At 37.2% G+C, this 12,683-nt stretch overlaps 3 protein-coding genes across 3 annotated transcripts; 1 reads left to right on the top strand and 2 right to left on the bottom strand.

Moving 5' to 3' along the window:
* The first annotated feature begins 2,973 nt into the window (after nt 1-2,973).
* On the top strand, nt 2,974-5,928 carry LOC109165684 (pentatricopeptide repeat-containing protein At3g57430, chloroplastic). Its single transcript, XM_019314556.1, has one exon. The coding sequence runs from the start codon at nt 3,043-3,045 to the stop codon at nt 5,737-5,739; it is 2,697 nt and encodes an 898-aa protein (XP_019170101.1). The 5' UTR covers nt 2,974-3,042; the 3' UTR covers nt 5,740-5,928.
* A 702-nt stretch (nt 5,929-6,630) lies between these two features.
* Nucleotides 6,631-7,990, bottom strand: LOC109165686. Its single transcript, XM_019314557.1, has 2 exons — nt 7,698-7,990; nt 6,631-7,434 (listed from the first exon to the last, which is right to left on the bottom strand). The coding sequence occupies exon 2, from the start codon at nt 7,427-7,429 to the stop codon at nt 6,878-6,880; it is 552 nt and encodes a 183-aa protein (XP_019170102.1). The 5' UTR covers nt 7,430-7,434; nt 7,698-7,990; the 3' UTR covers nt 6,631-6,877.
* A 965-nt stretch (nt 7,991-8,955) lies between these two features.
* On the bottom strand, nt 8,956-11,076 carry LOC109165687. The gene is made up of 2 exons (XM_019314558.1): nt 10,724-11,076; nt 8,956-9,264 (listed from the first exon to the last, which is right to left on the bottom strand). Exons 1-2 carry the CDS (start codon nt 10,953-10,955, stop codon nt 9,134-9,136), a joined length of 363 nt encoding a protein of 120 aa, XP_019170103.1. The 5' UTR covers nt 10,956-11,076; the 3' UTR covers nt 8,956-9,133.
* Nucleotides 11,077-12,683: the final 1,607 nt, after the last annotated feature.

Genomic DNA, 12,683 nt, shown 5'->3' with positions numbered 1-12,683 from the left:
ATTTGAATCTTGGATTAGATTCATATCACAAGCTAAATCAAAAATATATCTTTCTTTGTGACTGAGATTGTCCTCTTATCTTTTATCACTACTTGAGTCTACTTCTACAATTTGTCCCATTATTGTTGTTCAGAAGTCATAAAATCGGTGGACACTTTTAGTAACCACACATTTAGGTGGATTTGATTCATGAAATGTTATATTACCTTAGGGAATGTTAGATTGTTGAGAATGTTATATCATTGAAAATGTTAGATTCATATGTTTGGTTTAAAATTAAGGTATGTAAATAAGACAACGTAATAAGACAAATTGATTAAAATGCCAAAAATCCAAAATTAGTAACAAGACAAGGAAATGTGAGATTACCTAAGAAATTTGAGGGTATCTCACATTCCCTTCCAATATAACCTGAACCAAACATGAGAATCTTATATTCTCAAGCAAATATAACCTTAGTTGTCTTATATAACTTGAACCAAATGCCCCCTTAGGGTGTGTTTGGTTCGCACAAAAAAAAAATGAGAATGTGAATTAAATATTTGATAATGAAAATAAGTTTTGGTAAAAGTATTGAGAAAATTGTCAAATAGGCCCCTAAACTTTACCTCAAAGGTCAATTAGTCCCCTAAACTTTACAAAAGTGCAATTAAACCCTTAAACATGTCAAATTGGGTCAATGAAGCCCGAAAATTGATAAATATAACAAGTCATTTCAATTTCGGCGACAGATTTCGGCCACCGGTGAAAAAATCCAGTCATCGACGACAAAGAAGACGGCCGGATAGCCGCCTTTTCCAATGGAGAAGACGACCAGACGGCCGTCTTCTCCATTGGAGAGGAACGACCAGAACTGGCTGTTCTTCTCCATTGGAGAAGACGGCCAGATCTAGTCGTTATTCTCCAATGGAGAAGGCGACCGCCCTGGAAGACGATCGGACGGCCAGATTTTGTCGCCAGTGATCGGATTTTGTCGCCGGTCGCCGGAATCCGTTGCCGGAATTGAAATGACCTGTAATAACAGGTCATTTACCAGTTTTTGGGCTTCTTTGTCCCAATTTGACATGTTTGAGGGTTTAATTACACTTTTGTAAAGTTTAGGGGCTAATTGACATTTGGGGTAAAGTTTAGGGGCCTATTTGACTATTTTCTCAAAAGTATTTTGCATGTTTGGTAATAGGGTAGAATTGAAATGATTACTAATATTGATGTTTGGTTATATATGTATGACTTTATAATGGTAATAAAGGTTTTAAAAATACAAAAAAATAGAAAATAAAAATCAAGGCAATTAATTTAATATAATGACATCTAAAGCACAAATATGAACAAAACCCGTTTTTAATTAAGGAATGTTGTTAATTAAAGAAGTAATCGAATCTCATAATTGTGTTTTAAAAGTTGTCAACCAAATACTAACTATAATTTTGATTATCATTCTTGGTGTGTAAACTCATGAACCAAACACATTCTTATTCTTAGTCTTGATTTGGTTTCAAGGGTGAGTATATATGATTTTCAGAGTTCCGCTACATGAATTCTTAATTTATATTTTCTCCTTTTTATTATCTAATATGGCAATTAATGATAAGTGATAATACCTAAAATAAATACACTTTTGCTCATATTAGTTTATTAAGTTTTGATCTGTCTACAACGTAGCTTGATTAGTTCAGATAGTGTTTTGAATTATAGAGGTCTCATTAATGATGATTGTAAACTTCTTATTAGCTCTTTTGATTCCATTTATATTAGCTCTTTTGATTCCATTTAAATTTGTTATGTTCGTAGATCAGTTAATCAGGTAGCACACTTACTTGTTTGGGTATCTGGTTCTTAGTCTGGTTGGAGGTTTGGCATATCACTCCTATTTGCATTCAGAATTTTTTTCCTCCAGTATTAATGAATTTGGCACCTTTCTTTCGGAAAAAAAAAAAAAAAAAAAAAAAAAAGTTTTGATCTATCTTCATGATGTTTGAACTTAAATGATTAAATTCCTTATATTTTAATTGAAGGATAGCCTTATTTGTGAAATTTTTTAAAGCTTTTGATGTGTTTGAGATGGTCCTTTTGATGTTCGCAAATCAATGCAAATGCAAAATAAAATATCAAGGAAATTATGAAATTTCTGACCACATGAAAATGATCTTAAATCAAATTGAAAGTAAAAAATGGTCGGAAATAGCAACAAAGATTTTTCCGAATACCAAAAGTGGTCGGAACAAGGCTTTCGACTTGATTTAAGATCACTTTTAGGTGGTCGGAAATTTCAGAATTTTTAGTAGTGAATAATTGCAAACTTACATTTCTCGAAAAATGACATCTACTGAGTATTTTGATCATAACTTGATATATGATGGTCTAATTGAGATGATTTTAATGGCATTATTGAAAATCCAATTCAAAGGGTTACAATTCTTATGAAAGCAAGCTTAGGAATGAATTTCATGGAAATTGAGGTTTCTGTCCGCTTTCTAGATTTTTTTTTTCCTTCCCGGTGAAAGAGGTCGAGTCGACTCCTATGCCGTTAGCTATGCCCTACTTGGTCCCCCGGCACGGTGGAAGTTCCGTAGCGCATTATGAGCACGGGCTAAGGAGCGATTGAGCAGGCTAATACGAGTCGATCAAAAGAAGCAAGACTTAGATTACCAGATCCTGGACACAATCTTCCTAGAGATGGAGAGCCCCTTGCTTCGCTTTTTTTCCATTTAGATTTTCTATGCTCCTAATGTTTTGGGGCATCCCGACAATAATACGAGTTAAAGTTAGTTTAGAAGTTGAAATTGCTTAGCAACGACTCATTCCTTATGGATTGACACCTCTAAATACTCATGAAATTTATAAATTTAGTTTATCTTTAATGCTACCATCAATAAGGTATCTTCAAGGTCCCAAAATAAGTATCTACATCCAAAATTTGTTTAAGAGAATAAATATCAAGCATTAAAGCTGTACTCAACGCAAAGGAATTCGTACTTTCGATTTTCGAGCAGGAAAGCTTAAAACTAACATAACTGAATTAACTACCCACGCAGCAAAGCCATGGCTTCTTGGACCTGTACACTCTCTTTACCACCGCTTTCCATAAACTCTCATCAACCTTCTGTTACTCAATCATCTCAGCTTCCTTATCAAAACCCGCCGCCGCAGAACCGTCATCCTCAGCCATCGCCCGCCGCCACTCTCGCTCCTGCCGGAAACCAAAGACCGACTTCACAACCGCGTTCTCGGGCTTCATGGATCGACGCGCTTCGATCGGAAGTCCAATCGAATTGTTTCAGAGACGCCATCGACACCTACATCCAGATGAACGTCGCTGGGGTCCGACCCGAGAACTTCGCTTTCCCAGCTGCTTTGAAGGCAGCCACGGGGCTTCAGGACTTGAATCTAGGAAAACAAATTCATGGTTGTGCGGTTAAATTAGGGTATGACTCGAGATCCGTGACCGTGGCGAATACTCTTATCAATATGTACGGGCAGTGTGGTGGAGATATAAGCCAGGTTTACAAGGTGTTTGATAAAATTCCCAAAAGAGACCAAGTGTCTTGGAACTCAGTGATCAATGCTCTGTGTAAATTTGAGGAGTGGGAATTGGCGTTAGAGGCATTTAGGTTAATGGGTTCAGAGGGATTTGTTCCTAATTCTTATACTTTAGTAAGTGCAGCTCTTGCTTGTAGTAATTTGACGAGGCCATATGGACTAAAGCTAGGGAAGCAAGTCCATGGATATTGTTTGAGAATGGATGAGAGGAAGACTTTTACTAACAATTCTTTGATGGCAATGTATGCAAAGCTAGGCAAGGTTAATTACTCAAAGATTATGTTTGAGTTGTTTGCAAACTGCGATATTGTTTCATGGAACACATTAATAAGCACATTTTCGCAGAATGGCCAGTTTAATGAGGCCTTGGAGTACTTGGGCCTTATGATTCTTGAAGGAGTGAGACCTGATGGGGTTACATTTTCAAGTGTCCTTCCTGCTTGTTCCCATTTGGAGTTACTAGATACTGGGAAGGAAATTCATGGTTATATCTTGAGAAATGGGGATTGGATTGAGAATTCATTTGTTGCAAGTGCTTTGGTGGACATGTATTGCAACTGTCACCAGGTGGAATATGGGCAAAAAGTATTTGATAGAACCAAACAGAGGAGACTTGGGCTTTGGAATGCCATGCTTGCTGGATATACACAAAATGGGTTTTACGAGAACGCCTTGGTGCTGTTCATGGAGATGGTGGAACTCTCGGGGCTAATTCCAAACACAACCACAATGGCGAGTATCTTGCCTGCTTGTGTACATTGTGAAAATTTCATCCATAAAGAAGTTATGCATGGGTATATAATAAAACTGGGCTTTCAAGACGACAGGTACGTGCAAAATGCATTGATGGATTTGTACTCTAGAATTGGAAAGAAAGATATATCAAAGCGTATTTTTGACAGCATGGAAAGCAAGGATATAGTTTCTTGGAACACTATAATAACAGGTTATGTAGTTTGTGGATTTCATGAGGATGCACTTGTCTTGTTACATGAAATGCAAACAGATAAACACAAGGATGTCTTAGAACATGATGTTAAGGTTCATTTCAGACCAAATTCAATAACACTCATGACTGTCCTTCCTGGTTGCGCTGCCCTGGCAGCACTTAAGAAGGGAAAAGAGATTCATGCCTATGCCATGAGATCTGCAATGGTTTCTGATGTCACTGTAGGTAGTGCATTGGTTGATATGTATGCAAAATGTGGCTGCCTGGACCTGGCAAGGAGGGTGTTCGATAGCATGCCTACCAAAAATGCAATAACCTGGAATGTTCTCATCATGGCTTATGGGATGCATGGAAAGGGAATCCAAGCCTTGGAACTTTTCAGGAGAATGGTTGCAGAAGGAACCAGAGATGGGGAAGTGAAGCTGAACGAGGTCACGTTTATTGCAATTTTTGCTGCGTGTAGTCACTCAGGGATGGTAGAGGAAGGACGAAAACTATTCTATGAAATGAAAGATGGTTATGGGGTAGAGCCTTCTGCAGATCACTATGCTTGTCTTGTCGACTTGCTTGGCCGAGCAGGTAAGCTGGAGGAAGCATATGAGCTCATTAGCCAGATGCCTCCTGGGCACAACAAGATTGGGGCCTGGAGTAGTTTGCTTGGTGCCTGCAGGGTCCATCAAAATGTAGAACTAGGTGAAATCTCAGCCAAGAATCTCTTTGAGCTGGAGCCAAATGTGGCAAGCCACTATGTCTTACTTTCTAACATATATTCATCAGCTGGGCTTTGGGAAAAAGCTAACGACGTGCGAAGGAACATGAAGGAAATGGGAGTAAGGAAAGAGCCTGGGTGCAGTTGGATTGAATTTGGGGAAGAGGTTCACAAATTCACAGCTGGTGATGGATCTCACCCACAAACTGAACACCTCTATGACTTTCTCGATGATTTGTCTGAGAAAATGAAAGAAGAAGGCTATGTGCCTGACACTTCCTGTGTTCTGCACAATGTCAATGATGACGAAAAGGAAAACCTTCTCTGTGGGCACAGTGAAAGATTAGCTATTGCTTTCGGTATTCTGAATACAGCTCCCGGGACTACCATCCGCGTTGCAAAGAATCTCCGGGTTTGTAACGACTGCCATGCTGCCACTAAGTTCATTTCAAAAGTTGTGAAGAGAGAGATCATTGTGAGAGATGTAAGAAGGTTTCACCATTTCAAGGATGGTACCTGTTCATGTGGAGATTACTGGTAAAATTGTACATGGTTCAGAGTTCAATTTAGTGGTAAGTTATACTCCTTTTCAAGCTGTAAACCAATGTTCAAATCTCACATTCCCCATTCCCCACCAAATCTACCAAAAATTTGGTAAAACTGTACAAGATATTGCATGAAACTGCACTTTCAAAGCCTAGGGTTAATAACATTATTTCCTATTCTTTTTTTCCAGCTTCACAAAAACTTATGCAGTAGATTCTTTCACCTTCACAAATCACAACATCAACAAATAAAGCTCTTGTTCAAGATACAAAAACCAAAGTTGATTCTGCAAATGATCAATAGTTGTAATCAGTGTTGCAAAAATCGCGCCTAGGCGCTAGGCGGTCCCCAGGACCCTAGAGGGCGCCTAGCGATTTTTTCAACATGGGTTGTAATGATCATAATCACATTTAACTGAAATAACCAAAAAAGAAAGGCACTTAACTAACCCTACTCCTTTTCTAAAAGACTACTAAATGAAGTTATGTGACTTTCTATGCAGAGCAATGCAATCACTGAATAAACTTTCATAGTCAAGCTCTACTCGGTTATACTGTCTCCAATCCCTCAATAGAATAGCAAGATAAATAAATAAATAAATAAAAAGTAACTGTGCAAGGTAACAACCATACATCTTTAGGAAAAGACGGGGGAAATGAGGTTAATAAGAGGACCATTCATTCTAAAGGTGACAAAAAAAGTACCCGACTTTAGTCATACAAGGCATTCTCTTAATAACCACGCACAGATATCACAAAAGCACCCTAACTTTGCATACCAATTGCCAAATAATGGAAATGACAGATGTCCTGAAACAACAATCTTCAGGTGATTTAAATGCTTTATGCCAATAAAAGTTTCAGACCCACACAAAAACCGGTAAATATAAATTATAAAGAGGATATGAATCCTATTATACTCCCAACCCAACTTAGATATCCAATATGAGCAATGATCATATGATAGAAAAGGGGGTAAAACAAAACTAAAATGTAAAATGACATAAATGTTGAAGTGAAACAAGGCCTAATTTGGCAACTATAGCAACACAGTTACACTCTACACTTAGTTTCTAGAGGAACAGTTATATAACTGACACCAAAGTGTAAAACAGATCTACACATTTCGAAACATCACGGTTCAACTGTATTACCAAGTGCAAACGAGAACACTTCACGAACTGGAGGATACTCGACGAGAGCAATATCCATCGCATAGCCAGAAACAGGCAATTTCAAGTCCCTTAATACAGTAAAAGCCTCGGCCATACGAGTCTTGGGCACTTCTTCAGCTACCGGGCAATAGGGAAGCCACATGTCGGGGCGATACTCCTCCCCGATTTCAAGCCCTTCCTTTCTCATCGAATCAAACAACTGCGAATGAAACTGGAGGAGAGACAAGGTCGGGGTGGGGGCGAGAAAGAGAACATTGTTGTCACTCGAGAGGCTCCCGATTGAAGCAAATGACAGGGGCAAAGGTTCTTGCTTTGATGCGAAATTTTTCACTATGGTCTCCAGCTTCAAGGGATCACAGAAAGTGCTCGAGAACAGGGTAATGTGCGGTCTAGATTCGATTTCAATAAGCTGAGTGCTGATCTGTCGTCTAGCCAACACATTCCAGGCCTTCAAGACCTGGTTCTCAAGTGCAGGATCAAAGTAAAGCTCAATTGCATAGCCCTGCGACATTGCCTCTAACAAAAAGGAAAAATAAAAAATAAAACCAAGAAACAAAGATTAAAACTAATCAATCAAGAAACTCCAAACCGAACAATAAGAGAACAGTAAAAACCTAATTAAACAACCACACAACGAACACCCAAGAAACCCGAATTCAAGATCTCACAACAGATACAGTAAATTAAACTAAATCAACAGAAGAAACCCAGATACCGTATGCAGAGAATTTAAAACCCTAACAAGAAAATTTAGAGAAAGAGCTGAAAGTAGCGCATACCCAATTCAGATTAGAGGCAAATAAGGGGGAAAAGAACCTGAAGACGAGATCCCAATAATTGGAAACGAGGAAAAATGGCAAAAATTATAGGGTTAACAGAGAGTGAGGAAGTACGGGTTAAAGAAAACTGGGAGATTGAAATCCGAAAAGGACAGAGGGAATATGGAGTGGTAATAAAGAGCGAGAAGAGGGAGTGTCCCAAAGGAAAAGTTTTTGACAAAGGGGAGTGTTAATGCAGGGTCGGAAAGACTCCAAGAACTTGTCTTCTACTCTTTTGTGTTCCTATAAACGTCTTACCACCGCTTGCTCCATGTGAAGGGAAAAATAGTTGACATTTTTGACCACCCATAATCACTCACCCCAAATTCGTAGGAATATCAAAAGTTGTTTTTATTTTCCTTTTTTACCCCTTTATTCTTGTCCACAAAAAGCATATTCCCAGAGCAATTTTAGACAAGTTGGTCTGATTATTGACTTGTAATCGGTCACAAGTTTAACCTCCAAGTCCCGATAAAAATAGTCTATTGACTTTCTTGTGATTTATCTCATAGTGATTTTTTGCCAGCTAGGATCACAATGCGGACATCGTATAGTGGTTGCGGGTGGACAAAATTCCCTAGCTCCAGAGCCCTCACACCCAAGCCCTATATAATAGCAAACTCGCTCTTTTACAACACAGAATCAATTGTGCTATCCGTGCTAGTTTTACCCGTCTATTCTTAACAAAAAATTATAGTATCAATTGACACTAGTATCTCCTGCACTAAGTACAATCAATGTCAAACGCTATGTAACATTATCTCCAAGAGTATTCAGTATAAACTCAAACATTGTATCCTCAATTTATTACTTTATTTATAAGGTTTGATATAAAACATAAATTTTAGTTGTTGATACGGAACTATATTATATGAGCAATTTCGTAAGGATTAAAGAGATATTACAAACATCTAACAAGTGTCAAACCTAAAGCCCATCCCTCTGCTGGAGTTTGGATAAAGGCAACAAATCCTATATGATTATGACAATCAACTTTGTAATTCTCCTTTCATTTCTTTTCTAATGCTATTCATACACGCATCTCTGCATATATGTACTCGTCCTAATTCAATGATTTTGGTAGGTTTGAAGATTGTGGTTAGTTGTTAACTTGTTACCTTGGAATTGGTCAAAAACCTTTAAAAAGATTCAAAAACATCTCTCTTAACTGTCACATTTTGTGATATAAGACTAATCCAGTAGTGTCTCAATCGAACTCTTAAGTGCAAGGAGGGGAAAGATAAGCATATAAATTTTCAAACACTAATATCTTACACAACACATTTTAATTTATAAAAAATAAATACTCCTAATAATAGTGAAGTCAAGGAAGCCATAACACAAGATGCTAGTATAGGAACAAGCATCAAAATTGAAGTTCACATAATTGAGGGGGTTCACACATGTCTCTTCTTAAGCTTGCCCTTTCCATAGCCTTTCTTTTTAGCCAACTTCATCTTCTTTTTCATCTTCTTTCCAATCGGTTTCAAAGATTTCATACCTTGGGTGTCGTCATCCATCTCAACATCTGCACATAAGTAAAGAAGGCTAAGATAACCAATGCTGTTGGAATAAGATGCAAATGTTGAGTTGACAAGTCAATTTTATCAGAAACAATAAGTATGGACCAAAAGAAATATAGAGAAATATATGGAAAATATTTCCTTATAACACCCAAAATAAAACCATTAAACCATTCTAACATTAAGCTCAACCACTGCATGACATATATGGGCTTGTTGGAGGAATAGATATTTAACTGGTTTGAATGTTTTGTGATGCTTTTGGTTACACTGAAGAATGGACTCGCGCTCTTCAAGTACACAGGCCTAGTGGTATACACAAGGAGCTCAACTAATACAAACATCAACACATAACGAGTTCATGTATTTTCAGCTCAATGGCAAGTCATCAGCAGGTTACCAGAAAACATCCCACTAAAACGTAAAAGGGTTGTAAAAAGAATATCAAGTATTTAAGTTCTTTAAACACAATGGGAAGAAGTAATAATTTAACCCAGCACAGGCATAAATTATTCCCACCATAGACATAAATTAACATAGCACAAAATTTCATTAAGGTGGATTGCCTAAAAGCAAAGATGTTTGAAAGAAGTAACGAGTTCAAGATATGTAAACGAAGATAACAACCACCAGGCATGTGTGAGAACCCTAAGCAAGCAAAGAACAAACTAAGAGAACTTATGTGTCAATTACAGTAAGAAAACTACTAATCTAAAGTCAGTGGGTGGAACGAAACAATGAACTATTGAAAATGTCGGCCAGTTCCTCTTATATACACAATTAAACAGCCAAGATGGTACAATTATAGGCAATTCCATCGGACAGGGTCATAGATCATGTTCTAAAAAGGCATCATTGCTTCAACTCACACAAATTGGTCAAGCTCTTAACTTGTTAACTATGACAATTTAAACTGAACACCATTCTATCAATTCTTATACCATAGACCGAGTTCACACTGCAGTATAGACCCTGGTTTTAACGTATGCGTTTTGTGTTATGACTTTTTGTATCTGCATTATGAAATTATATACCTTACACCACAGAAGACTCCACAAAGGCAGAATATAATAAACATATATTAATTAAAACAAGATATATGGATTATATGGTCAATTTGCCATGGAAACAACTTAGCCTTTAAAAAATGAGGAAGCTTATGGTTGCTTGGCAGCCACTGTAAAACTTCTACATCACATATCTATGATATGAAGTCATGTGCATAAATGACAGTAATTTCTCAAACAATATAGTAAATAAAGGTGTAATTCAAAGCAAACACAGCCATTATCGGCGAGAACCTATATCGATGAGTAAAGATTTCCTGTGAGTTAAAATTGCTAAATGAATTTAGTAACACAAAAAGATCAAAATTTTCCAATAATCAACAAAGCCACACAACATGAAGCGCTTTAGAAGAGGAGGGAAACATCTGAATGCTAAAAGTGAAGGAAATAGGCATACCCATATTGTTATCCTTGTCGATAGAGGTGGTTGGAGCCGGTTCTATAGACATAGCCGTGGTTCTATTCGTGGTGGATTGGGAGCGAACGGGAACCTTAGGGGCAGCAAGGGCAGCCTCTTGGGCAGCGAGCTTGGCGTCCTCTTTCTTTTGGGTGATAGGATCCGCAGACACAATCTCTCTTCTTATGGCTCTCAGCCTCTTCTCCCTCTTTGATCTCATAGACTTCGCCATTGTGCTTCCACTCTGTGTTGGTCTGCGATTTTTCTAGGGTTTAAGAGGAGAAACAGAGGTTGAAGATGAGGCTTCGAAATATGTTTGCGGGTCAGAAGGTGCAATTCGTGGAAACCCTAGTATATCCTACACCGCCCAAAGGAAATTGACAAATTGTGATTTGTGAAGATTAGCCAAGGGCATATCAGTAATTGCACATACGCAGTAGATAAATTAAGCCCGAATAGTAAAAAAGATAAAAATAGTCTCTATTATAATTACGGAATTTCACTTCAATCAAAGTTTATGCGTTATTACTTATAATTGTTGTATATATATATATATATATATATATATATATATATATATATATATATATATATATATATATAGAGAGAGGAGTGATCACATGTGGCCATGTTGTTAGGTGTGGTCATATGGTCAATTATAGGCCATTAGATTAGATAAATTCAATGAATCATATTAATCAAGATTTTTCTAGTATTTTCGCGCACATTCTCATACCCAGCGAATTGTAAGGGTAAACTCGTCATAAAACACCGGAATATTAATCAAGATTTTGTTGTGTATTTTATTACACTATTGGTGCATGTTGTCAACACTGTTGGTGTATTCTGGAACCCGCCCGCTATAAATGGCCATTGTAATTACCATAACACGGGAATACACCATTGGTGTGTTCACTCTGGTGTGTTTTATTACACTATTGGTGTATGTTGTCAACACGGTTGGTGTATTCTGGAACCCGCCTGCTATAAATGGCCACTGTAATTACCATAACACCCCCACTTACCAAAACGCGCGAAAATCCTCAGAATTATCACTGCCGTTAGATTAAACTGATTCAACGACACAGATACGACCACACGACCACACCTAATGACATGACCACATATGAGCGTTCTTCTATATATATATATATATATATATATATATATATATATATTTACGTCCTATCAATTCTATTATAATGTAGTATCTGTTTTTATACATCTTGAATTTTAAATCGTGTTTGGTTTTGCTGTTACCTAATGAGAATGTGGTTCTGGAGTTTCTAAGTTCAATTTAGGTCTTCTTTTTCTTCTTTTTTGTACTGTTTTGAGCAACACGATATTACGTAATACTTTACAAGATGTATAAAAATAATGGATTTAGTCTATTAAGATCAAATCAGATGCTTTATTAAATAGAAATATTAATTGCGATGTTAGTTTATGAAGGATTAAAATCGTCGCTTTGATAATAACTAAGAGATTAAATTCACACTTTACGTCTTACACTTCAATCACAACGGAAGAGCTAAAAGTGATATTTTTTCTTAATAAAAACTAAAAAACCTTATTGGTGGAAAAAATTCAAACATTGTGAAAATTATATTCAAATAACCTTTGATGACTCTGAATCAGGGCAATCAACCTTCATTATTTCATTGTGTACATAGCAGAATTCCCCCAAGGCACTTCTCATTATTAGGACTCTATCATCATTAGTGTTCGTTACCTATTATTATTAGTAATTAGTGTTCGTTACCTATTATTATTAGTATTCGTCTTGTAATAGGTTTACTATTCACTACTATATATACTCCTGTACAGACTCATTATTATTCATTCAGATATATCGTATCCTCATCTGGTATTAGCAGGTTTCTCTCTCCTCTCTCTAATGGCGCACCTCGGATCTGATGACGGCTCTGTTGGTAGTTCTGAACGGACCGTTTCCGAGGCC

Source organism: Ipomoea nil, unplaced genomic scaffold (assembly GCF_001879475.1).
Source record: "Ipomoea nil cultivar Tokyo-kokei standard unplaced genomic scaffold, Asagao_1.1 scaffold3069, whole genome shotgun sequence".
Lineage (NCBI taxonomy): Eukaryota > Viridiplantae > Streptophyta > Magnoliopsida > Solanales > Convolvulaceae > Ipomoea > Ipomoea nil.
The sequence above is the reverse complement of the archived record's forward strand: the minus strand, read 5'-3'. Positions and strand labels throughout refer to the sequence as shown.